At 39.8% G+C, this 24,986-nt stretch overlaps 1 protein-coding gene across 3 annotated transcripts in view; it reads left to right on the top strand.

The window, feature by feature from the left end:
- CLVS1 (clavesin 1) overlaps positions 1-24,986 on the top strand; it is a 210,776-nt gene that overhangs the window by 71,172 nt on the left and 114,618 nt on the right. For 2 of the 3 annotated variants that reach the window (XM_055286305.2, XM_063643286.1), the window contains one exon: positions 16,258-16,432. In XM_055286305.2, coding sequence (XP_055142280.1) covers positions 16,258-16,432 — 175 coding nt within the window. Of the gene's footprint in view, positions 1-12,194; positions 12,254-16,257; positions 16,433-24,986 lie in introns of those variants that run through there. The other variant, XM_063643287.1, reaches the window with a different exon arrangement.

Here is a 24,986-nt window from a genome sequence, read left to right as displayed (position 1 = left end):
CTGTACAGGAAACAGTGGCTGCTCCTTCTCCAGAGGCCTCAGGAAACTTACAATCATGGCGGAAGGTGAAGGGGAAGCAGGCACATTTTACATGGCAGGGGCAGAAGGAAGAGAGAAAAGGGGGAGGAGGTGCTACACACTTTTAAACAACCAGATCTCACTATAATTCACTTACTCTTTATCACCAGGACACCACCAAGGGGATGGTGCTAACCCACTAATGAGAACTCTGCCCCCATGATACAATCACCTCCCACCAGGCCCCACCTCCAACACTGGGGATTACAATTCAACATGAGATTTGGTGGGGACACAGATCCAAATCATATCAGATGTCTTCAAGCTTTCAATGACGACTAATGTGTCAGGGAAGAACGCACCGATTAGTAGAAATGAATGTGTCCAGTAAGCATGGGATAATAACTGAGTCTGCCCTATTCAATAGTATCCCAGCTTTCATTTTGTCTACATAATCCCAAGATGCTAGGTTGTCTCCTTTGTAAATTAAATACCTCAAAGGACATTCTCCAAGCCTTTTAGAGACTTACTTTTCCCTGTCTCGTAGGTTGACACAACTGTCTGCCTTGGCTGCAGAGAAAGCTCATTAGGACAAATGGATGCAATAAGTCTTCCCCACAGCCCGTCTCTGGCTGTACAGAGAGAGTTCTTCAGGGTCTTATTATAGAAGGAACAACCCAGTCTCGATTGCATTCACCTTATTAGGAGTTCCTTTATCTCATCCACCATGTTTCTATCCCTGCTTTCATGCCAACTTTCCCATGTGGAAACAGCTATCCAGATAGCTCATGTTTGGAATATCTGCATGTGATATATATTCATTTATTAATATTGTAAAAGAAATGGTAAACACTGGACACCTTAAAATGACAAAAAAGACTTTGCTCAAGTGTATTGCAATAGGAAGTAAAGGCTACTGTAATAAGGTACAGAGATTGAACACAACTCCAGATATAACAGGAACAAATGAGAATTTATAGCCACAGGCAGAGTGAGGCTGTTGAAAAATTACTAGGAGGAACGTAGTCAGGTGTCAAGGACAGAGTGAGGAAAAAGAGGAACTTGATTAATATCAAGGGTAATGGGATTCTCAACCAATTGGCTTAGCAGAATTCTTTGCTAAAACTGGGCTTTGAAGGCTGAGAACACGGGCCAAGCATGAGGCCTAATCAGGAAAAAGGCTCAGAGTTTGGTCAAGATGGGAGTCATTGTCAATACTCTGTGACTTCCTGGGGTAGGAAGGTCTCCCTAAGAATGGGACATTTGGCCAAGACCTGAAAGATGAGAGTCAGCCCAGTGAAGAGAAGGGAAAGAATGTTCTTGGTGGGGAAGAAGAGGAAAGAATATTCCTCATTTCATACATTGGTCAGTCTCCCCTTACAGTCATTTCTTTCTTTGAATGTTCTGTAAGTCTCACAGACATGTCAAGCACACTGGACCTAGGAGTCAGGAACCTTGTACCCACTGTACACATAACTGCTCATCTGGTTTCACTGAGCCCTTCCAGATCTGAGTTTCATTATATAACAGAAAGAGGTTACTACCATTTGGATGGGATATTATTCTGGGGGTTATATTGCACATTGCAGGATATTTATAATTACTGCCCTCTGCCCAATAAATGCTGGTAGTATTCTGTAAATATTCTGAAAACCAGTAATGACGTCCCACTTATACACATTATCAGAGGTCCCCCAATTGGGAAGGAGGTGAATTTTCCTCCAGTTGAAGATCACTATGTAATTACAAAGATTCCTGTTAGCTCTCAGTTGCCTGATTCTATCTGAATTGTAAATCCATCTGGAAGAACCAGCCTCCATCTTAATTCACTCTCTCTCCAAGCTTCCCTGATACTTCAGCTTGCTGCAGTCAGCAATTACTTACAATATTTATATGTTGCCTCAGGGTTCAAAGAATTATGTAGGTGAGTAAGTACGACTCCTGATTTCTGAATGTGGGTGAAAGAGACAGCTGTTTTCTCTGGGAAGGTTCTATATGAGCCAGAACTAGGTAAACGCTCCTTGTAACTTAGTTAATGGAAAAAGGATAGGTAATGGGTCATCAACTTGTAGCAGGCAAGGATTAAAGCAGGAGGTAAAATTTCAGATAGAACTTTCCAGAAGCTGAGCATTCACATTTTTTCCTCTTTTCCCCTTTGGAAATTAAACTGCTGATCTTTCTAAGCAGTCTCCTCAAGGGTTTCTCTACTGAGAACAATCCCTGAGATTTTGTTAAGATAAATATAGGCACTGACATCCTTCTCCAGCAAAATCCCAAATCCTAAAATGTTGTATTTTCTCCTTGTGTGAGAATTTAAAATATGTAAATTGTGTCTATATACATATTTAACGCATTTTCCAAATTCTGCTTGCTATTCAGAGTGTAGGATATTTTGGACCCACTTTGAAGGGAATGTACACTGATGTTTTACAGTATCTCCTGCGGTGTAGCTACTGTTAAGTGGCAGTGATAAATAATAACCACTGGCTCTGATTGCTTAGAGAATTGCCAAGTGATAATTTGTGATGTAATTAAGGAAAAGAAACCAATGTTTTCTTTCACCACTTTCATAAAATAATTTCCCAGTGAGGCATCAGAGCTTCTGTGAGTAATGTTACCTGGTAGAGCAAAATTAACTCTCCAAACACACAGCACTTTGGATAGGAAAAGTCAACCCGTTCATTGGGTTTTGTTGTTATTGTTGCTAAATGAACTATGTTGACCCCATGTTCCTATGTTTGTTCTTTTGTAAACTTATTAAATGCTATCTTTTGTTTGTTTCTGATTCTTAGAATTAGGCTGGAGCCTATGTTCTGACTAGGGAACAAAAGTAGGTCCAATAGAGCTCTCAGCCCACTGGTTTATGAAGAGAGTGCAGGGAGAGGGTGAGGCCACTCTTTAGTCTCTGTGACCTGCTTGATCTGGGCTAGGCTGGGGTGCCATAGGTGTGTCTGTGGGCCCTTCTCTAGAAAAATCCTAAGAACTCCCACATCTCTATCCTGACACGTCTAGTTCTGCCAATTAACTCTCATATTTACAGCACTCTAGGCTCCAAATGACTTTGGAAACCTCCAAAGGGGACTTTTCTGCCCAAGTTAAGCACATACTCAGTTCTAGAAGAAGTGTAGGTAGCATTTGCAGAAATTTTTTCCCGTCAGGGCCATAGGAATATATTTAACCTGGTTTTGAAGGATGATCAAGCCACCTATCATTATTGTTACTTGTTAGCCACCACTAGGCATTACAGGAGTTGGTCAAGACCAAGAGTTCTTTCCATCAGCCTTGCCTTATTGGTGCCAAAACTCAGAAATAGTGTCGTCAGTGGTCAGGGTGTTCCTACACCTCAGAGCTGTGGAAGTCACAGCAGCCTTATATTCTGCTAGCTCCAAGAATCTAATAACCATGATGTGTCTTGAGGAAGATAAACAGTTGAAGGATGATACCCACGTAGAGGAATACCAGCCTGCAAAACAGCCAACAAGTTGCATTTCTATCAAAGCTGCCTTGAATGTATTACCTATGAAGATAAGACTTTCCTTTCAGTTACATAATAATTTCCTACAGCTCATTCCTTCTAATCTTTCATGAATTTGATTGCCTGCCTCTGTTTAAGTTTCTTATGATTAAGAAGGATAGAATTTGTAAAATGAGAAAAGATAAATCAACTTTGAAAACTTGAATCAGACTACAGACTCTCTAAGTTCAATCCATTTCTATTAGATGTGAATTACCCATATTTTTCAGGGTTCAGATTGCTCATTATAGGCAACTAATTTTAGAGCCTTGAGGCTTCCCTTGGTTGTAAAAGCTTGTTATCCTTTTAGAATGTATTGATCTCTTTACTAAATACAGAGGTTTGGCGTTTTCATTGGAGTAGGCAATTTCCTGAGTTAATTAAAATTATGAGATGCTGTATACTTCTAACTCAAGTTACAGGTGTGCTTCCCATGAAAAGCAATACCTACAGAGTTGCTTTGCTAATTCACTATTCAATTCAAGTTGCCTTGCACACCGTTATCAGAGTTTATGATTTCAGAAAGGTACCTCTTGATTGCAAGAGTGATTGAAGAATATCATTGAGAGGGAAGGAGCTCAGGAGTGTAAAATCATTCAAAGCTATGTAGTACCACAGGATAGATATTTTTCTTTAAAAAAGCCTCATCATATTATCCAATTTCTTATCCCAAAAGTGATTTTATGGTTATAAGAGTCAGGTTCAGGAGAAAGAATATTCTATTTCAGGTAGTGACTAGCACATTTCCATGAACCCAATGCAAGATCTATAAATGTTGGCCAGGCGCAGTGGCTCACACCTGTAATCCCAGTACTTTGGGAGGCCGAGGCAGGCGTATTACCTGGGTCAGGAGTTCGAGATCAGCCTGGCCAACATGGTGAAACCCTGTCTCTACCAAAAATATAAAAATTAGCTGGGTATGGTGGCGGGTGCCTGTAATCCCAGCTACTCGGGAGGCTGAGGCAGGAGAATAGCTTGAACCCCGGGGGCAGAGGTTGAAGCGAGCTGGGATCACACCACTGCACTCCAGCCTGGGTGACAGGAGTGAAACTCCATCTCAAAAAAAAAGAAAAATCTATAAGTGTCAATTGAATTTCATTGGAAGTAGGAGTAACATGACCATTTTACTTAATTCACTAATGTCAGGGGGAGATTTTGCTGTTTATGGCTCTGAGTAGGCTGATATGATCCTAGCTCCATGCCTAGTGCTCAAGAAATCTTCATGGAATAGTTAAAGAATAATCTCCGAAGTCATATGTTTGTGATTTTAGAAGATGCCAGTTTACAGGGTGTGTGTGTGTGTGTGTGTGTGTGTGTTGTCCATTATGAATTGTGAAATCACTCTATGTTGTTAGGCAGGAAGGCTGAGACATCTGGTGACCTACTGCCTGCTTTTGGCTTATGGGTATAGAAAAACCCTGGTGTAAACCTCTACTGAAAATAGAATGGCCAAAACGGAAGTGGTTAAACGAATGCTAATTTAGCTGTATTAAGCGCTTATTTGCATTCTTGAAACTCTTCCTAGTTTTTACTTTTCTGCAGATCCTCAGCCAAGGGATTTACTAGAATAGACAAGCATGAAATTAATTTTTTATACTTGTTTAGTAATAGATGGGAAGATCATAGCTCATTTCCATTGGGATGGTTTTTTGTTTTGTTTTTAATTTCTTCTGCTGCTGCTCTCTACGGGCCCTGGTGCAATCTCTATCCAGAGAGCTACATGAAATAAACCCTTCCCCATTTATATTTTGGGCTGTCTTCAAGTGGTGTTTGAGGACCAGATCTTTCCCAATGGCTAAGAGTCTTATGGTATACAAGCCTTCCTGTTTGTAAGCATCAATCTAGCATTTATTATTATCTGTTCTTGACTGCATTTTATCACTGACTGCATTCACACTACATTAACCTTATGTGAATGCAGGCATGGCCCTCTCCTAAACCAGAATCAAATCTGTTTCCTTTCCTCCTCTTGGACCCAAGGTGCTCAGTAATACATTGTTCTCTATAAGCATGAGTCATAATAGAAAAAGTACTTAAGGACACACATCAGACTTCAGCAGTGAGCATGAGAAACTTTGAAGAGTAAGGAAATTCAACCACTAGTGATCTTAGTGTTGGTCAAGGCAAGTTGGCACCATGCCTACCTTCCTTCTTTTGCTTAGAAACATTTGCTGAGCATCTACTATGTATAGGTACTGGTGATTGCCAGGGATTCAAAGGCAAATGCATCACACCCCCAGCTTGGATGGAGCTGATGGTCTGGACTAGCAGGGCAAGCATTCCTTTGTTATAAATAGGACAGGAAATATTCTCTCCTGCAGACATGGTACGGGCTTATGGTGGTATTTTATCACATTTGGTAGACTCCACCAGCCCATATACTTCTGAGTAACCCTTGACTGCCCTGATATCAAGTAATGTTAATATTAATATTGTGTGATACCGTGCTGGGTGCTGATTCTTACTGTGTAAGAACTAGTCAGAACTACAGCACTTCTGACTCACCTCCTACTTGACATAGTTCTTTTGGTCCTTCCTCTCTTCACATCCATATCTCATTCGTACCTAAGTCCTGACTACTATCCTTCAAGGTTCCTCCCACATCTCTATTATTTCCATCCAGCTCTCACCCAGTGTATTGCATCACTTCCCTCTAACTGAGCTGCTCAACTCCAGTTCCCTGCCTTTGATGCACATAGTTCCTGCTGCCAGCCCAAATCTCCCTGAGGCACAGAAGCCATCATTTCCTTCATCAGCATAACAGTCAGCAGTTCTCCCATCAAGCAGAATGAGATGAATCACAATCACATTTCTGATCTTATTTTTACCCTCCTTTTCATTTGCCCCATGGCACAGGAAAACTTTGCATTCCTTCAATACGTGGTATCTACATGCTAAGCTCTTACTGTTGTTTATGTGGCTCCTTCTGCCCTTTCCCTTCTATGTCCAGTGTCCAAACCTCCCCATTTCTCATGACCCAGTGGAAGACTTTCCAAAACTCCCCAATCATAAGTGATCTCTCCTTCTTGTAATTTCCAAGCACTTTGCAACCCCTGTTACTTTCTCCTTCATGTCATATTTACTCAGGTAATAATGAAGACTACCATGACCATCAGCACTTTCTGTGCATTACCATGAGCTGCTAAGGCTTTATGTGCACTGTGCACTTCATCATTACCAGTGAGGTGTAGGTGCTGTGATCCTCCTTCTACAGATGAGGGAATGAAACCACACACAGATTGTTACTTGCTAAGCTTACATAGGACAGCTGGGATTTAAATCAGACTCTGCCGAACTCTAAACCCTCATTGCCTCCCATGTACATATATTTTACTGTTTCCTACTGATTTCCATCTACTGGCAGGAAAGTAAAATTACTTTTTCTCTTTGTGTCTTCCACAGTGTACAGAATCATTAAATCTTTGAACAAATGCCTCCTATCTCCTTATTGCAGTTGCAGGTACTTCAACAGTTTTAAAAGAAGACATTGAATAGTAAGAAATTGCATTCAATTTTGAAGTGAAGAAATAGATGCATTTGATGCTAATTTCATTCTCTTCAATTCTTGAGAGAATATAGAAGCACCTGGACCAAATGTGATAAAATGTTGGTTTTTATTTATTAGAAGCACTGCTTTATTTAAACCAAAGAACTAGAGGGAAGACAACATCTAGGGAAATCAACTGTAAATGGTGAGTTATTGCACATGCACACAAACGGTGATACATACTCTATTTCTCCGCAGAAACACACAAATGAAAAAATATCCTAGCAGATTGGAATTTAAAAGCTTTAGTTTCAAGTGTCATTTTAAGTGGTGAATAAGAATGCTTTGCACTCTGGTGTCTGTATCCAGAGACGGATAGGCCTGCCAGGAGTGGTCTAGAGAAACACAGGCTCTTATTCCCATGCTGTACTTGAGAGAATATTGTCTTCACTGTTTTTAATCACAATATTCTCTATACTATTTCAAAACCAGGGCCTTGTTCTTGAGCAAGAACATTACCCTTTATGTTTTGTCCTCAGTAGCAATGGTCAGATAGGGGTGGACTGGGGCAGAGGATGAATGTCCCCAAACTCTCTCCATATATTGTTGCCATACTTGGTAGAGAGATACACATTTGCAATGACTCTAGCTGTTTTTATAAAATAAACACTATTCTTAGACAAGCATCTGTGAACTGAACTGAACCAAAAATTCAGAAGCAGATGAAATAATGTAGCTGGCTCCCTATCTAAAACTCCACCTGTGTGTTATCAGATGTTTGAATATAATAGTATTCAATACATTATTTTTAAAAATCTGATGCTGAGGCCTTGAAGGCCAAGTATTCTTGAATTACAATTAATAATAAGTTAGACAACTCATTGTTCTGGTATTTCAGAGAATTATATTCTTATGCTAACATAATTCCAAAAGTTTCCAGTACTGATTGAAATAAGATAAAATTCAAAGAGATGAAAATTTGCTTGCAGGATTTTTTTCTTTCTTTTCCTTTCCTTTCGTTCTTTTCTTTTCCCTCTCCCTCCCTCCCCTCTTCTTTCTCTCCCCTTCTTTCTTCCTTTTTGCTTTTCTCTTCTCTTCCATCCTTCCTTTTTCTTCTTGAGAATGTGAGTCTCATCAAATTATGTGAGACGGAGTTAAATCCAGGCTTCTGTTCTCTTTGTGACCAACTTTGCTGAGAAAAGTGATTGTCTAATTTAAGTTTCCAGCTAAGATTCAGGGTAGTAAATTTAATACAACCTTTTGCTAATATTAATTCTACTAGAGCAAAGCCAAACATTTTTCGTTAGCACACTTCTTGAATCTCATATTTTCAGAACACAATTTTTTTTCTTTCTCCTTGATTACCTCACTGAGAAACAAGGATTTATTTGCTTAGGAGCGTGATGGCACACATTCAGCTAAAACCTGAATTATGTAAGAATTATTACAAACCATTTAAGAAAGTGTCTCACATGAATTCCCATTTTAGTCAGTTTTTCGAAGACCCACAGGCCTAGAAGAGGAGAAAATAAACTCACCTGGAAACAAGACAATTAAAATTTGCACACTCCCTATTGTCCTGTTACCATCATCATCATGAAAACAGTGACTAAGAGGGATATCTCTATAATTCATGTAAATACAAATACTGCCTCCTGTTGGGATAGGAGGCTCCTTCACACATGTTATTTTGGATAGTGCTAGCAATAACCCTACAAGTGTAAGGAACAGGAAATTGTCCATTGCTGAACTTCAGTCTTGTATGGATGGTTGCATGTTTGGTGAGTGGCAGATCCACAGTGTTAAGCCCAAACACCTTTCACAAGTGCAGGCCCTTTTGCCAGTTTACTGAAGGAGGATTTTTCCCCAGTCTAGAGGCCAAAATGCATCAGCAGATGTACAGAAGGGGCACATTTGCCTCTCCGCCTTGGCTTAGACATCACTATCAGAGGAAAGGCAAAGCACACTCTGTAAGAACCATATCATAGTTATTTTAGTAAGTAATTTTGAAGGAAGTTTCAAATGGGATGAAGAGAGGAAGAATGTGGTGGGATGCAATGTTTTTGCACCTATAACCAAGACATAGATATTTGGTGAAAATCATCTGCAAAACCACTTTGTGGTTTGTGGTGGACCTTAAGAAATTTCCAAAAGCAAATCATCATATTAAGTGTGATGTCAAGAGGTTTAAAGACAGAACTGGCCAAAGAGTTTTTTTTATAAAAAATTTGTATTTTTTGTTTTTATTTCAATAGAGTTTTGGGGGAACAGGTGGTGTTTGGTTATACGGATAAGTTCTTTAGTAGATTTTGGTGCACCCGTCACCTGAGCAGTATACGCTGTACCCAATGTGTACTCTTTTATTTCTCATTCCCCTCCTATCCTTCCCCCCAAGTCTCCAAGCCCATTGTATCATTCTTCTTCTTTTTTTTTTTTTTTTTTTTTGAGACGGACTCTCACTCTGTCGCCCAGGCTGGAGTGCAGTGGCGTGATCTCGGCTCACGGGTCCACGCCGTTCTCCTGTCTTAGCCTCCTGAGTAGCTGTCATTACAGGCCCCTGCCACCACGCCAGGCTAATTTTTTGTATTTTTAGTACAGACGGGGTTTCACCGTGTTAGCCAGGATGGTCTCAATCTCCTGACCTCGTGATCCCCCCCACTCGGCTTCCCAAAGTGCTGGGATTACAGGCGTGAGCCACGTGCCTGGCCATTGTTATCATTCTTATGCCTTTGCATGCTCATAGCTCAGCTCCCACTTTTAAGTGAGAAGATATGATGTTTGGTTTTCTATTCCCCTGTTACTTCACTTAGAGTAATGGTCTCCAACTCCATTCAGGTTGCTGTGAATGCCATTATTTCATTCCTTTTTATGCTTGAATAGTATTCTATGGTGTACCACATTTCCTTTATTTACTTGTTGATTGATGGGCATTTGGGCTGATTCCATATTTTTGCAATTGCAAATTATGCTGCTATAAACATGCACAAGCAAGTGTCTTTTTCTTATAATCACTTCTTTTCCTCTGAGTAGATACTCAGTGGGATTGCTGGATCAAATGGTAGATCTACTTTTATTTCTTTAAGGAAACTTCATGCTGTTTTCCATAGTGGTTGAACTAGTTTACATTCCCACCAGCAGTGTAAAAGTGTTCCCTTTTCACCACATCCATGCCAACAACTATTATTTTTTTATTTTTTTGGTTATGGCCATTCTTGCAGGAGTATGGTTAGGTATTGCACTGTGGTTTTGATTTGCCTTTCCCTGATAATTGGTGATGTTGAGCATCTTTTCATATGTTTGTTGGCCCTTTGTATATCTTCTTTTGAGAAGTGTCTATTCATGTCCTTAGCCCACATTTTGATGGAATTATTTGTCTTTTTCTTGCTTATTTGTTGGAGTTCCTTGTAGATTCTGGATATTAGTCCTTTGTCAGTTGCATAGTTTGCAAATATTTTCTCCCACTTTGTGGGTTGTCTGTAATAGACGTCTTGCTGCAGCACAAAAAATTAGTATAGGAATATGCCCTGTGATTTCAGAATTGACTAAGAGGCTGCCTCTTATTCCTTCTAAAAAAAAATGTCGCCTTCAATTCCATCATGTCTTTACACGGTTATCTGATCACTTATAGCCTTAGTTTTCTTATGAGTCTAGCACTGGGATCAAGTTCTGGAATCTCCACTAAAAACTCAAAGCACAAATGGGCCATGTCTTGAAACTTGAATATTTTCTCATTGGTAAGAACTTACTAATTTCCACTATTTTATATTTTGTTTGTATTGTGCTATTGACTTAGGTTTTAAAGCTTCAGGTGCTTAACTCATAGATACAACAGTAGAACCTAAAAATGAGTCACTATTCATAATCTCTAACTGCTCACAGTATAATGATGAAACCCCTGTAGATAAATATTTACTAAGTCCTAATTTGTATAAAATCCTTTATGGGGAAAAAATTTAAGTTTTCTATTTTCTGCTAATAGAGTTCTCTACATTTCACTGGCAATTTGCAGTTCACATAGTCCTCTCACATACATTACCACATCTGAACTTATAATTAATTCAAAACTAATATCCATAACTGACTGTATAAATGCTATGCAAATTATAGAAAGGGGTGGAAGAAATGTAAATATCCATTTGTCATGTTAGTTCATTTTGATACAAGTGCTAAAATACTCTGATAGAATTGTGATTGCAGGCAATAAAATAAATCAAAAAAATTTTCCCCCTGAGTTTTTGGAGTTAAACCATATATAAATGTAAACGATTTGGTAGAATGAAGAAACTCTAGAAATGTCTTCTGTTTTCATTTCTGCAATTTGCATAAAGTAGCTGAACTGCTTATGACCATTTTGGTTTGCTTAGAATCCTTGTTAGAATATTTACGAAGATTTATTCTGGCAGATTATAAACTCTAGAAGGCATTTATTTTTTAAAAATAAACTTTTTATTTACAACAATGTTAGATTTACACAATTACTGTGAAGGCAGTACAGAGACTTCCCCTATGTCCTGCCTTCTAATTTCCTCTATTATTTTCAGCTTATATTAATACAGTGTTACTATTATGACTAATGAACAATCATTAATACGTTATTCATTAATGTCCATATGTATTTGGATTTTTTTTTAGTTTTTACTTAATGTCCTTTTTTGTCCCAGGATCCCATCCAAGATCCTACATTACCTTTAGTCTTTATGTTTCTTTAGGCTCCTCTTGGCTGTGACAGTTTCTCAGACTTTCATTGTTTTTTGATAAACTTGACAATTTTGAGCAGTACCAGTCAGGTATTTTGTAGAATGTCCCTCAATTGGAATTTGTCTAATGTTTTTCTCATGATTACTCTTGGGTTATATTTATTTGGGAGGAAGATCATAGAGGTCAAGTGCCATTTTCATCACCTTAGGAAGAATAAATACAGTCAACATGATATATCATTGGCTAGGTTGAGCTGGATCACCTGGCTGAGGTAGCGTTTCTCCACTGTACAGTAACTCTTCTTCCTCTTTCTATACTGTACTCTTTGAAGGAAGCCACAATGCTCAGCTCACTTATGGAGTGGGGAGTTATGCTGCATGTTTTTAAGGGTGGAGTATCTACATAAATTATTTGGTCTGATAGCCATTTTAAATTTTAAAAAGCTAGGAGTCCAGAAGTCAAAGGACGTTGTAAAAAGTGAAGAGGAAAACAATGAGGAAATTCATACAAGGAAGCCAAGAACTAAGGAAATCAGGGTAATGACTGCAGCTAAGGTAAGAGGCAGGCTCACACTCCTCCACACTGGCAAAGCTTCATGACTCGAGACACAGTCCATGCAACTCTGTCCTGCCTGCCCAATTTCTCTGGAAAAGTAATGCATTCAAACATTTGGAAACTGTAATGAAGTCCATAAACCTTTTACTTTTCTCCTGGGATCATCCCAGGAACATAACATTTCCTTCACTGCCAGTGCCCGTCTTGTGGTAAAGGCTGTGGTCTCCAAAATGCACAGAATGGTTTCCAGGCAGAGCTCAGTATTTTCTCTTGGAGTGGATAAGTGTGGATATGTGTTGAAAAGACGTGCCAGCTTGTAGTTAAAGGAGTAAAATGAGATAGAGATTAAGTAATTTGCTTAAGATCTTCAAAATTAATTAATTCTATCTTCACCATTCAACTAAAAGTGCTCTCCCACAACCCCCCAAAGAGTATTTGTTGTCAAATTCAATGGTCCTTTCTCCTTCCTATTCTCCTTGATCTTTCTTTTGCATTTGACTTTGTTAACTACCTTTTGGTATTGGATAGCTATTGCTATGTAACAAACCATCTCAAAACTCTGTGGCTTAAGAAAGCAATCATTTATTACTGCTTATGCACCTGTGGGTAGCTGCAGTTTATCTAGGCTGGGTTCACCTAGGTGGCACTACTTCTAATGAAAACCTGCTAGTTGGCTGGGGAGTCACTGGTCTGTGTATCTTTCACCCTTGTTCACAGTTCAGCAAGCTGGCTGTGGCATATTTTTTACTATAGGAATGGCAGAAGGGCAAGAGAACAGTGGTAACATCTGAAGTCTCTTTTTTTTTTTTTTTTTTTTGAGACAGAGTCTCGCTCTGTCGCCCAGGCTGGAGTGCAGTGGCGCAATCTCGGCTCACTGCAAGCTCCGCCTCCCGCATTCACGCCATTCTCCTGCCTCAGCCTCTCCGAGTAGCTGGGACTACAGGCGCCCGCCACCACGCCCGGCTAATATTTTGTATTTTTAGTAGAGACGGGGTTTCACCGTGGTCTCGATCTCCTGACCTCGTGATCCGCCTGCCTCGGCCTCCCAAAGTGCTGGGATTACAAGCGTGAGCCACCGCGCCCGGCCATCTGAAGTCTCTTAAGAGCTAGGCTTGGAATTGGCATCCTGTCATGATGCCAGTGGTTAAAATCACTGATAATGTTTACTGTCAAATCAAGTCACATGAACAAGAGACAAAAAATACACTGTATCCTCAATGAGGTCATAGCTAGTGTGTGGATGCAGGGATAAGTGAAGAATTGGTGTCAGTAACACAGTAATGCAATCTGTCATACCATTGCTTCTTGAAACATTATCTTCTTCTTTTTTCTTTTTAACACAACATTGATCCTCTCCCCTTTTATTATTTAATTCTTCTTCCCTCAACCTCGGTACTTTATGTAGGGTTTACCTTAGGCTTAACCTTTCCATTCTGACTTTCTCTGTGTTTATGCTCTTCCTAAGAAAGCTTATCTCGGCTCAGACTCCCTGATGCCCTAATGATCACTTTCAGTTTACCAACTGGGCACTTCCATTTGGAATTGCCTAAAAAAATTGTTGAGCATTTTTTCATATGTTTGTTGGCCCTTTGTATATCTTCTTTTGAGAAGTGTCTATTCATGTCCTTAGTCCACATTTTGATGGAATTATTTGTCTTTTTCTTGATTATTTGTTGGAGTTCCTTGTAGATTCTGGATATTAGTCCTTTGTCAGTTGCATAGTTTGCAAATATTTTCTCCCACTTTGTGGGTTGTCTGTTATAGACTTCTTGCCACAGCACAAAAAAATTAGTATAGGAATATGTCTTATGATTTCAGAATTGACTAAGAGGCTGCCTTTTATTCCTTCTAAAAGAAAAAATACCTTTGCTCCCTTGCTCCTCTTAAATCAATGTTTGCTTCCAATACAAAGCTGTATCTCTGAAAAAGACTTGGGTATTTGGATAATTGTTTTGATGTGAAAGGAAAAACAAAAGCATACAAAGTCCCAATGAAAACCTATTCTACAACAACAGGAATAGGACATATCTAAAAATGAAAAGGGAATATATCTGAAAGGAAACCATAATGACAAAAAGAGTATTAAGAACCATTTTCTATGAGAAATGGTTAAAGTTAAATTTTTTTTTTAATCTACAGATTATGTAGGGTATCATGACCATCATGCTTAGATATTTGAAAGTGCGTGGTATGGGGAGATTTGAGGTTTTTTTCTATATAGCAGAACTACCCTCACTGGGTGGATTTGAAGGAGGAAAATTTTGGCTTAATATAAGGAAATGATTTTTAGTATGAACTATAAAGAAACGGAATGGGCTAATATCTTTATTTTTTTATCTGTGTCACTTCTCTCTCCTGAAAAAGTCTTGCTCTCCCTTTTCCCAATTATCCACAAAATTCCTATTCATTCTTCAAGATTATCCTGAGCCTTCATCCCTCCATAAACTCTTCTCTGACTACTCAAATTGTATTGATTCCTTTCATGTTGCTAATCTACCACCCCACCCCAACTAAATTAAGAGTCCTTTGAAAGTAGAACTAGGACATTCTAGTTTATAACTTTAAGCATGAAGCATAACACTGAGTTTATACCAGGCATTCAGTATATTCTTACTGGCTTACATTTTTTTTTGTTTTTTTTTTTTTTTTGAGACAGAGTCTCGCTGCAACTCCCAGGCTGGAGTGCAATGGCGCGATCTCAGCTCACTGCAACCTCCACCTCCTGGGTTCAAGTGATTCTACTGCCTCAGCCTCCCAAGTAGCTGGGATTACAGGCACCCGCCACCATGCCCAGCTAATGTTTATACTTTTAGTAGAGATGAGGTTTCACCATGTTGGCCAGGCTGGTCTCGATCTCCTGACCTCAGGTGATCTGCCTGCTTTGGCCTCCAAAAGTGCTGGGATTACAGGCATGAGCCATCACGCCCGCCCTGGCTTACATTTTAATCACAGATTTCCTGATTTCTAATCTGGAGTCATTGGCATTTGAAGCAGATTGGAATGCTCAAGAATCTGATTGTTTCACACTGACTTCACAAGAGGACTTGGCTTCTGATTTTAAGGAAAACTTGAAGGGAGTAGCAGATTTTGCATCACTTGCCATCCAAGCTCATATTTTCCTGCTCACCAAAGAAAAACACTGAATCTAGAGATCCTTTAAGATCTTAGATTTATAGCTCAGATAATTTACTGAGTGAAATCGAGTGAATTTGCCATCATTCTTCATGTCTGAAAATTATTTAAAACAAAAATCATGTGGTGAATGGGCATATATGATGTGGAGGAATACACACAACACTGGAGAGCTGTCATTCTAGTTTGTATTCAGGTCTGCCTGTTGTCATAGTTACTCATGTACTCAAAGCGAATTCCCTCCCAAATCACACTCTGTAGACCTTCACTGAAAATAAGCCATACTTCCTGTTTTATTTTTCTCTATCCAAGAATTGAAGATAAAAAATAGCATCAATGGCATGAATGTTTTTACACTCTTAGCAGGATTTTTTAAATACAAAGGAAATAAAAGAGCTTCCATCAAAATAAACACCTCTGATTGAGGTCTCACCTCATTTGTTCAGCAATGATTCATTGTACTGGGGAAACAACTATGATTATGGCCCAGTCCCTACCCTCAAGGACATCAGAGCTCTGTGAGGGAGAGAGATGGGTAAGGGATGTATTTCAACAAAATGCAATTGGGGCTGTGGAAGAAGCAGAGTATGGAAAGCCATAGGAACACAGAAGAGGGACATCTCATTAAGTTTGGGTTGCAGATCCAAGGGAGGTGTCCAACCTGCAAGTCTTGAAGCATTATTGCTGTGAAGTTTAGCAAATGTATTTTCAGTCCCTTTGAGTACAGGATGCCAATGTGACCCTGCAGGCTGGGTTCATGGAGCAGTGGCATGCGGAGGCCAGCACTGTTGCACGCAACATGCTATCACCTGCTTATATTCACACACAGCTCTCCTTTCTGCTCTGGCTGCAGGAACTCCTTCACAGACATCCTTCGTGCCATCCTGCTGTCATTGGAAGTCCTAATCGAAGATCCGGAGCTTCAGATAAATGGCTTCATTTTAATTATAGACTGGAGTAATTTTTCCTTCAAACAAGCCTCCAAACTGACACCTTCAATTCTTAAACTGGCCATTGAAGGGTTGCAGGTATGTTCAATGAATGCACGATACAAGACCATGTGTGGCAACATGCTTTTAAAAAAATTGTTGCAACCAAAGTAATATTTATCCTTTGGAGTGGAAAAAGGAAACTTGGATTAAATTCATCTGAGTACTCCATGTTTTTGCCTTAGCCAGAGTTTCAGATGCTTTTTAAAATTAACTTTCATTTTCATTAATAACTCCAAATTACTGTTACCCCAGGCACAAATTATCCACTGTAGCAATAATGAATAAAGCTCCAAGATGTTCGGTTTAATCCATCAGAGAATTCACAAAAATTAAAACTAGGAAACATCTGCTTTATGAGCATGTCATATACAGGGGTAGCATGGGGCTTTCAGAAGCATTTTTGTGCCCCAGAGATGCACTCTGCAGATCACTACTTCCAAGAGTGTAATGTGCTACCAAGCTTGCGCTTAATTGGATCACTTCGGTGCAAACAAAGCAAGCAGATGAAACTACCTCCTGTTTGTATGACCAGTTATGAGGATTTTGGAGAAGAGGTTTTTGGGCTACATAGAGGGTAGAATGGTTAGTCTTTAGGGGTCTTTCTACTTTCTAAGGATTTGGGATTCTATGAGAAGTAACTCAGAAAGGCAATGCTGCTTAGCTTTCTGGTGACACATTATTACAAATTACTATTACTATAACAAATTAAGGGCATAGTTTGGAGACATTTCGAATCAGAATAGATAAAACTCATGTCCCTTCTTAATTTCATGGGCAGATTAACTCTATGGAGTGACTCTCCCCCCATAGATGGCAGTTATAGGCAGCTATGTATACAGCAAAATATGACATTCTCAGATCAAGTAGTCATTACTCATGCTCTTCAAAGTGCAAGACTAGGATCCATTTCAATCATCCATTACACTCCATTGCAATAATTGGTGGGTCTGTTTCTTACATTATGGCTTCTTCCTATTTGGCCCCCAGCAAATATCTGGCACCTAGTGGGCCTCTGACAAGCGTGTATTTATTAAATGGATCTTATTTTATTGAAACGTATCCTATTTCCCAGAGGAGGAGAAGTAGACCAGGCATTTCAGAAAAGAAACAGCAAGTCCACATTGTTCCAGGGATGCCACATTGTCCTGGGTGGCTACATCATATAGTGTATTTGGGGGACATTTGTAAAATTGCTTTTGAATGTACAGACTACGTGGAACATCCTGCCTTGCCTAATCATAGACTTCTGTGTTCTTTTCCATCAGTCACTTCCTCTTAGCTCTAACTCCTTTTCTCCAACCTCCTCTCACCTAAGCCTCTGAACATCTGATCTCTCTCTCTTTAAAGCTTTTATCAAAGGAAGTTTTAAAGTAAGCTTCAGGGCTTATATCATGTGCTTAAATTATGCTTACCATATTTCCAGGAATTTCTGTATAAGCTGCATGTAATCTTATCTTTTTTAAAAAAGATAATTTATTACATGTGCAAGTAGCTGTGATTCAAATTCTAGCCCTTTATAAATTTTTTTTCTTAAATCAGTAAGAAAAATGTCCTTTATCCAACCCTATGTTCCAATTTTTCTTCCTGAAAATGTATGGATTACTTAATATGTCCCTTGAAAAGTTCAGTAGGTTGATGTGAACCTACTGAGATCTTACTGAATTAATCCATGTGAATGTGTTTTAAAAGGCAATGCTATGCATAAATCAAAGCTATTCTTGTGGGAAATACTAGAGGACCTTTAGAGGGGCAACTTGGGTCCCATTTGGGCCTTCAGTTGTCATACGCCAGGGTCCAAGATGAATTTCATAATGTCCTATGGCTTTGGTTAAGGAATAGCCCGCCTGTCATGGGCAGGAAGCCCATGGTCCCCGCGGATCTGAGCTGGGGTACAGTTCCTTTATCAAGGATAGGGGCTCCACCATCCCATGCTTTTAGCTTGTTGACTTGGCCATGCTGAGAAAGCACTCAGGGCTACTGAAAACAATTCTGCTCTTGCCCACAGTGGATGGTCAACTCTGCCCAGCTACTTAAAACTTCTCACTTCAGGCTATCTGCTCTCTGGTTTTGGGATATTCAGATGCCCTGGTCAATCTATCACTGGCTCTCCTAGCAACTTATTTCAGGTAGCCATTAATCCCTCTGATGTCTTTAAAAAGCCATAAGTGGTACTAAGCAGAGTTCATTCCTTTGTGGTCAGCAGTATTGTGCAAGGAGGGCCCAATACAGGTGTCCATTTATTAGCCACAAAAATTCAAGATAAATTCCAACACCACTGGCAGACTTTAATAGGGAAAGGAAAAGCCACATGCAGCCAGCATCAATGAGAGAAGAAAAGCCACATGCTTCCTTCCTTCCATGCACCCTCAGAGAGACCTGAAGAAGCCAGGCATCCTTTGGACATGTGGGAAGTTTTGAGGGAGGGAAATCCTGTGTTCCAGTGCAAAGAACTTGCTCTCTCTGTCATCCTGCCTTCTCTAGGGTAGGTGTGAGAAAGTGGCCTTGTCAGGGGAAATAAGCAGTCCAGTTTGGTGCTAGGCCATCTGGTTTGGGATTTCAGCTGTTTGTTTACAGCATTTGTCTAGGATTACCTGCTTCTCAACCTCTGGAGAATTTTGGGCCTTGGGGTATGAAACACTCCCCCCTTCCCCACCCTCCCCCATCTCCACCACCAAGTAGGTAATACAATACCTCCCACAGGGACAAGGTGATTGGGCCTACCCAAGACAGCTCAATCTTTAGGCAGTGAGAATTTAAGGTCATTCTGGGTCAATCCTGCACTTTGCATCACAGCATGGTTCCAGAACCTGGAGCTTTAGTCCTATTACCATGGTTCCTAGTTCTCCATAAAGACAGTTGTTGAAGGAGAACTTTGATTAGTAATTGCTACACGTTGGGTTCTTTGATTACTAATTGTTACACTTTGAGTTCTCTGGGGAGCAGACTATGATGTGACTAATATGCCAAAGATTTATTAGGGAGTGCTCTTTGGGTCAACACCTGTTGGGGAAGCTACTACAGAAGAAAGTTGGACAGTAGGAGAAATTAAGCTGGGATTCAGTTATCTCCAGTGAAACCTCAGACATTCTGAAGCCAGAATGAGCATTTGCAGTTGGACTTAACAGTCAGAGCCTTTATATGCACACAGCGCTCAGTCACTGTGTGCTGGCTGTCCTAGGAAAAGGTAGTAAACTTGGGCAAACTGGTTCTCTTCAGCCAGAGGTTCCAAAGGGAGCTGTTACCTGAAGACTTTCTGGCAGCCCTCTCAGTGGCTGGGCAGCATATCAGAGCATCTGTAATAAGCAAAAGATGTTTGGAATATCTTTTGGAAAAGCCATTGCAATGTAACATCAAGGAGCTTCTATTATTCTGAATCAGGATATATACCTGTGTTTTCTGGATTACTCACATTCCCAATAGACCCCAAAGTGGATGTGATTCTAGGTATTATAGAGGTGATGGGCACTGGGCTAGCAAGCAGGGGACAGTCTTCTATTTTGGTCTACCAGTTGTATTTCTGTGCTTTAAAAAGTAATTAATACTGCTTCTGACCATAATCATTAAAAAAATGGCATGTGAATGGAGCTTGGTTATGCCCTTCATAGGCTTGTTAATGAGTCATTATAATAATCATATTGAAGGCCTCTCTTTAGGGATCATCAGATTTTTACATCAAAATTTATCTTGTATCAGCCAGTCATGAAATGCTAATAGTGTATGTATTATAAATTCCTCCTTTTAGAGCAATGCTTTGAAGAATTCTCATTGTTTAGAATATTAAGTTGCCCCAGTTACATAAATTTTCTATAAATATTAGTTCAAAAAATCTTAGTCAAAATACTAATTTTCAGAGTGCTTGAAAGTCATGTACTCCTGGCTGGGCTGTTTGATCTTTAAATGTGGTCAATATAAAGTCTAAAAGAGCTGTTGTATCTGTTCATTACAATTTGTTTAAATTTTAATCAAACAAAGTAATATTTATGCTACCATTTTAATACAGCTCAGCGTTATTCTCAGTTCTGCTGGGGATTTCTGGCAGAATGAGAAACATGCTGAAGTCCTGCTCTTGAGCTTTGTGATGTGTCCAAAATCAATTTTTGGAATTATGTTTTATAAATCACTGCAGCCCAGTGATTACAATCAATGTACTGTGTTTATCAATGTTCAGCCAACCCAAATACTTCAAGAGCTACCTTCCTCAAGTGTTTCACTTAGGAAGAGTTACAGTCTTGTGTCCTGTAGGCTATTTAAAAATATTAGATTCCTTGAAGGACCCAGATCTTTCCTACGGATTTAGAGAAGTGTGTTTTTCACTTTCTGGAAGAGATCCAGAAAGCGATCTATTTTTTGTTTTTTTCTCATTTTCATGCTCATGTCATCATGGTCTAGCCATTCTGAACACTTTATCTGTTCATTAACTCTTTGTTCAAGGTTTATTGTGTGACCTTTTTTTTTCTGTTAAAGATGTTTTTTATAACATTTATATCAACTTTGATTCAACTTCTTCCAACAGTTTTGAGCCACTTTAGTAGAAAAGGAGGTCCGTTGCTTTTCCAACTCTTTTCTTTTTTTGACCATAAATGATGACTTTCTAACTTTTAGTCCAGGTAGGATGGAACATGGAGCAATGCTCAGAGCCTTAGCCAACTGCAAATCACCTATCTCCCTAGTGTCCTTTATTTATTTAATTTTTTGTGTGTGTTATGAGAATTACGTTTTTTTCCTTTCAACTTTTATTTTAGGCTCAGGGGTACATGTGCAGTTTTGTTACATGGGTAAACTGTATGTTGCTGAGTTTTGGTGTACAGATTATTTCATTACCCAGGTAGTAGGAATAATACTCAATATGGAGTTTTTTGTTCCTCGGCCTCCTTCCACCCTCCAACCTGAAGTAGGTCCTAGTGTCTATTATTCCCTTCTTTGTGTCTATGTGTACTCAGTGTTTAGCTCCTTCTTATAAGTGAGAACATGAGGTAATTGATTTTTTGTTCCTACGTTAGTTTGCTTAAAATTATGGCCTCCATTTGCATCCATGTTGCTGCAAAGAACATGATTTCATTCTTTTTTTACAGTTGCATACTATTCCATAGTGTATATTTATCACATTTTTTTCACCCAGTCCACTGTTGATGAACATCTAGGTTGATTCCATGTCTTTGCTATTGTGATAGGGCTGTGATTAACATATGCATGCATGTGCCTTTGTGGTAGAATGATTTATATTCTTTTGGGTATTTACCCAGTAATGAGATTGCTGGGTTGAATGGTAATTCTGTTTTTAGCTCTTTGGCATCTCTTTTTCAATACTCCTCAAACCTTGGTTTATTCTCTCTGGCTTCCTTCCCACAGCCTGCCCCGTTTTCCAAAACGTGATATGTTGACCTCCCTTTGGCAAATCCAAAGTGCCATATTCACTCAAAAGATTAGAACGATGAAAAGTCTGTCACATCAGTGGGCAATGGTAGTCATGAGTATCAATGATGGATCATATTGTGATTAGTAATTTTGACAGTCAGGTTGGGCAGATGCATTTCAAGTTAGCAATATTAATATATTCACACCAATTCTGCAGTCCATACGTCAGATATGCAGACATCCTGACTTGTGGTGTATTCATCCAACATAAAATGTATGAGCAAGAACATAAAATACGGGTCAGCTAGTCTTCTAAACAGGAGTACAACAGGGAAAAAAGCCAACCTGGCTTCCAGGTGCTTACAGTCAGTCTAGGGCCTTACTTCTCTGGGTGTAGTCCACAAATCAGCACTACCAGCAGAACTGAGAGCTGGTTAGAAATGCAGATTCTCAGGCCCTGCCCCAGACCTACTGAATCAGAGCTGTACTTCAACAAGTCCTTCAGGTGATTTGCATGCATGTTAAAGTTTGAGAAGCCCTGCCCTAAAACATGGTATTACAGTAGAATGTGAAGGATATCAACTTTAAGCACCGCAGACACCCCTGGAGGGTTAGTTACAACCCAAAGTGCTGACCCCACTCCCAGAGTTTCTGATTCCATAGATCTAGAGCAGAGTCCAAGAATTTACACTTCACACACACTTCCAGGAGATGCTGATGTTGCTGGTACAAACCACATTTTGGTGTGGGTGAGAGTAGAGCCCACTGTCTGGGCTTCAGTCTTGGCTCTGCCCCTCAAAGACCTCAGGCAAATCATTCACTTTCTGGGTCTCAGTTTTCTCATTTGTGAAATGTGGTGTCAGTACCCTCCTCAGAGGTTTATGGTGAAAATCAAATAGTACATGCAACGTGCCTGGCAGACAGCCAGTGGCTACTCAATGTTAGAGTGTTGTTGAAAGAATGAAGAGGCCAGCCATTGTCTGTGGGCCCATGTGGCACTAGTGCACTCATTTAAATGAAATCACTCTCCATTGCCCCAGCGCTGTAATTTGGATCTCTGAAAATTAGACCTTACCAGCCTGTTCACTGGCCCTAAACAAGAGAGTTCCTTATTTCTGCTCACTATAGGTAACGACTTAGGGCGAGATTGGTGTCACCTGCCCACGCAGTGACCCTTGAGGCACTTTTTTTTTCTGTTCATGTGGTGTGATCATTTTAATTATCACCTGACAATTGAGGGATGAATCCTTTCCCAATGCCTTTGCAGTGTGGTGATTAATGAGGCTGAAATGCACCTCTTTCATCCTGTAGGACTCTCTTCAGCAGTAACATTTATAGCATCTTTTATTAATTTTTACAGTTTTCGTGTATTAAAGATATTAGATAGAACAGATGGAAGGAAAAGGATATTTGCATTTTGTCAAGAAATTTTTTAATTCATGTTTTCTAAACACTCTGATGATGCCTTGAAGGACACTTTTCCTCTAGGCAAACTATGTTTTACCTCCTCAGGTCACAAAACTGTAATCTTCAATTTGCAAGAGTGCATTATGTTATGATATGAATATTAGAGGAATAAATATCTCCTCTAATGCTCTACCTTATTAAGTATCAATTAAACTCAGGAAGATAATTAGGGCTAATGACACTCTGGTGATTCTGATGGCAGGCTCAGTATGGCCCATTTTAAATAGTTCCATTTAAATGAGTTTATCTTTGGTGTACTTTTGATAAATGGTGTTTTCAGACTCCCATGCATTATAAACCTCACCAGCCCTCTGATTCATCCATTTAGGAAGCAGTCACTAAGCTGTTACTTCCAGCCAGTCACAAAGATAAACAGATGCAGTTCCTCTTCTCAGGAAGGTCATAGTTCAAAGCAGAGGTGGACTTACAAAGAAATGATTTCTTTGAAATATTTGGAAAAAGAGATATGTACTAAGCTAATAAAATCTCAGAGGAGGAATCTAGTCTAGCCATGTGGAGCTAGGAATGGCATCCTGGGCAAGGCCAGGCCTCAGCTGATACTTAGCAGGTGAGCGTGGAATAGTAAGTGAAGATACAAGAAGTGCTTACAGACAGTGGGGAGAACATGGACAAAGACAGACAGCTCAGTAGGAGAGAGAAATAGAATTAATTTAATTTTTCTGGAATGCACAAGCACCAGGCAAGGAGCAACAAGTTAGATGAGAAGCAGGAGAATGGGGAGATCGGGACAGGAAGCTGTGAGAAGAATCAGGACAGAAACTAAGGAACTGGGGCTTTGGAGAGAAACCATGGCAGTGCAGCGGTGGGGGTGTCATCTAGAGAGCTCTTGGTTGAGGGGAGGTGGAGAAAGGAAGATAACTCTGCTAAGAAATGTGTCCACAAACCACAGGTGGTGGGGGCATGGAGGAAACCGGAGGAGAGGGAGGAGGAGCATGGTGGTGGAAGAAGTATTCCATCATACTTTCCATCGGGCAAGATTTTCACGAGAAGAATATATTAAGGTCTTCAAACAGCTGGGGGAGATTTATCTTGACAAAGGACTGGCCTCTGTGAATTGTTTAGTTCCAGGTTAATATTTCTTAGTGCACCAAAGAAGAGATCTCTGCCTCTCATTATTATAAAATGAAGTGTGGTATGGCTGTCCAGGGACTCTGTTCTGAATACACTATGTAATATATTAGCAGAAATAGAGACTATTACAAGTTTCTAGTCCTGTCAGTGTTCTAGGGGAGCTAGCATCAGAGTTAAAGCAGCATTTGGTGTTCTTGAAGGGACCTTGTTGGAAAGAAACTCTGTGGAGAACCTTGCCCTCCACAGCACACACTCTCTGGTGATTAAACTACAGGTGTTAAAAATAATGCCCTTGCAAAAGAATTAGTGAAAACAAAGAGGAGAGGAGGGCATTTACATAACAGAACAATTCACTGTATCTTCCAGGCTGAGCTAGACCAGAGTTGAAGTTGAGACAACGTCATGAAAACTATCACTTTTTTCTGTCCATCTCTCAGTCTCACTTTTCTCTGTACTGACTTTATTTTCAGTCAGGATTTTTTCATAAGTTAACAGTGAAGACTGAAAGTTTCAGGTATACGTGACTTCTAGTGTCTGTGTTGTCTGCGTTCTTGGCAGGAGTGAGGGGATTGAGGGGTGCTCTGGCTAAATGAGATCTTGAGCCCACCCAAGGTTCTACACCTGAACTATAAAGACTAAAATGTTGGGGGGTAGTCCCCAAAAGATGCCAGGCAAT

Source organism: Symphalangus syndactylus, chromosome 7, assembly GCF_028878055.3.
Source record: "Symphalangus syndactylus isolate Jambi chromosome 7, NHGRI_mSymSyn1-v2.1_pri, whole genome shotgun sequence".
In the NCBI taxonomy this organism is placed as follows: domain Eukaryota; kingdom Metazoa; phylum Chordata; class Mammalia; order Primates; family Hylobatidae; genus Symphalangus; species Symphalangus syndactylus.
The sequence above is the reverse complement of the archived record's forward strand: the minus strand, read 5'-3'. Positions and strand labels throughout refer to the sequence as shown.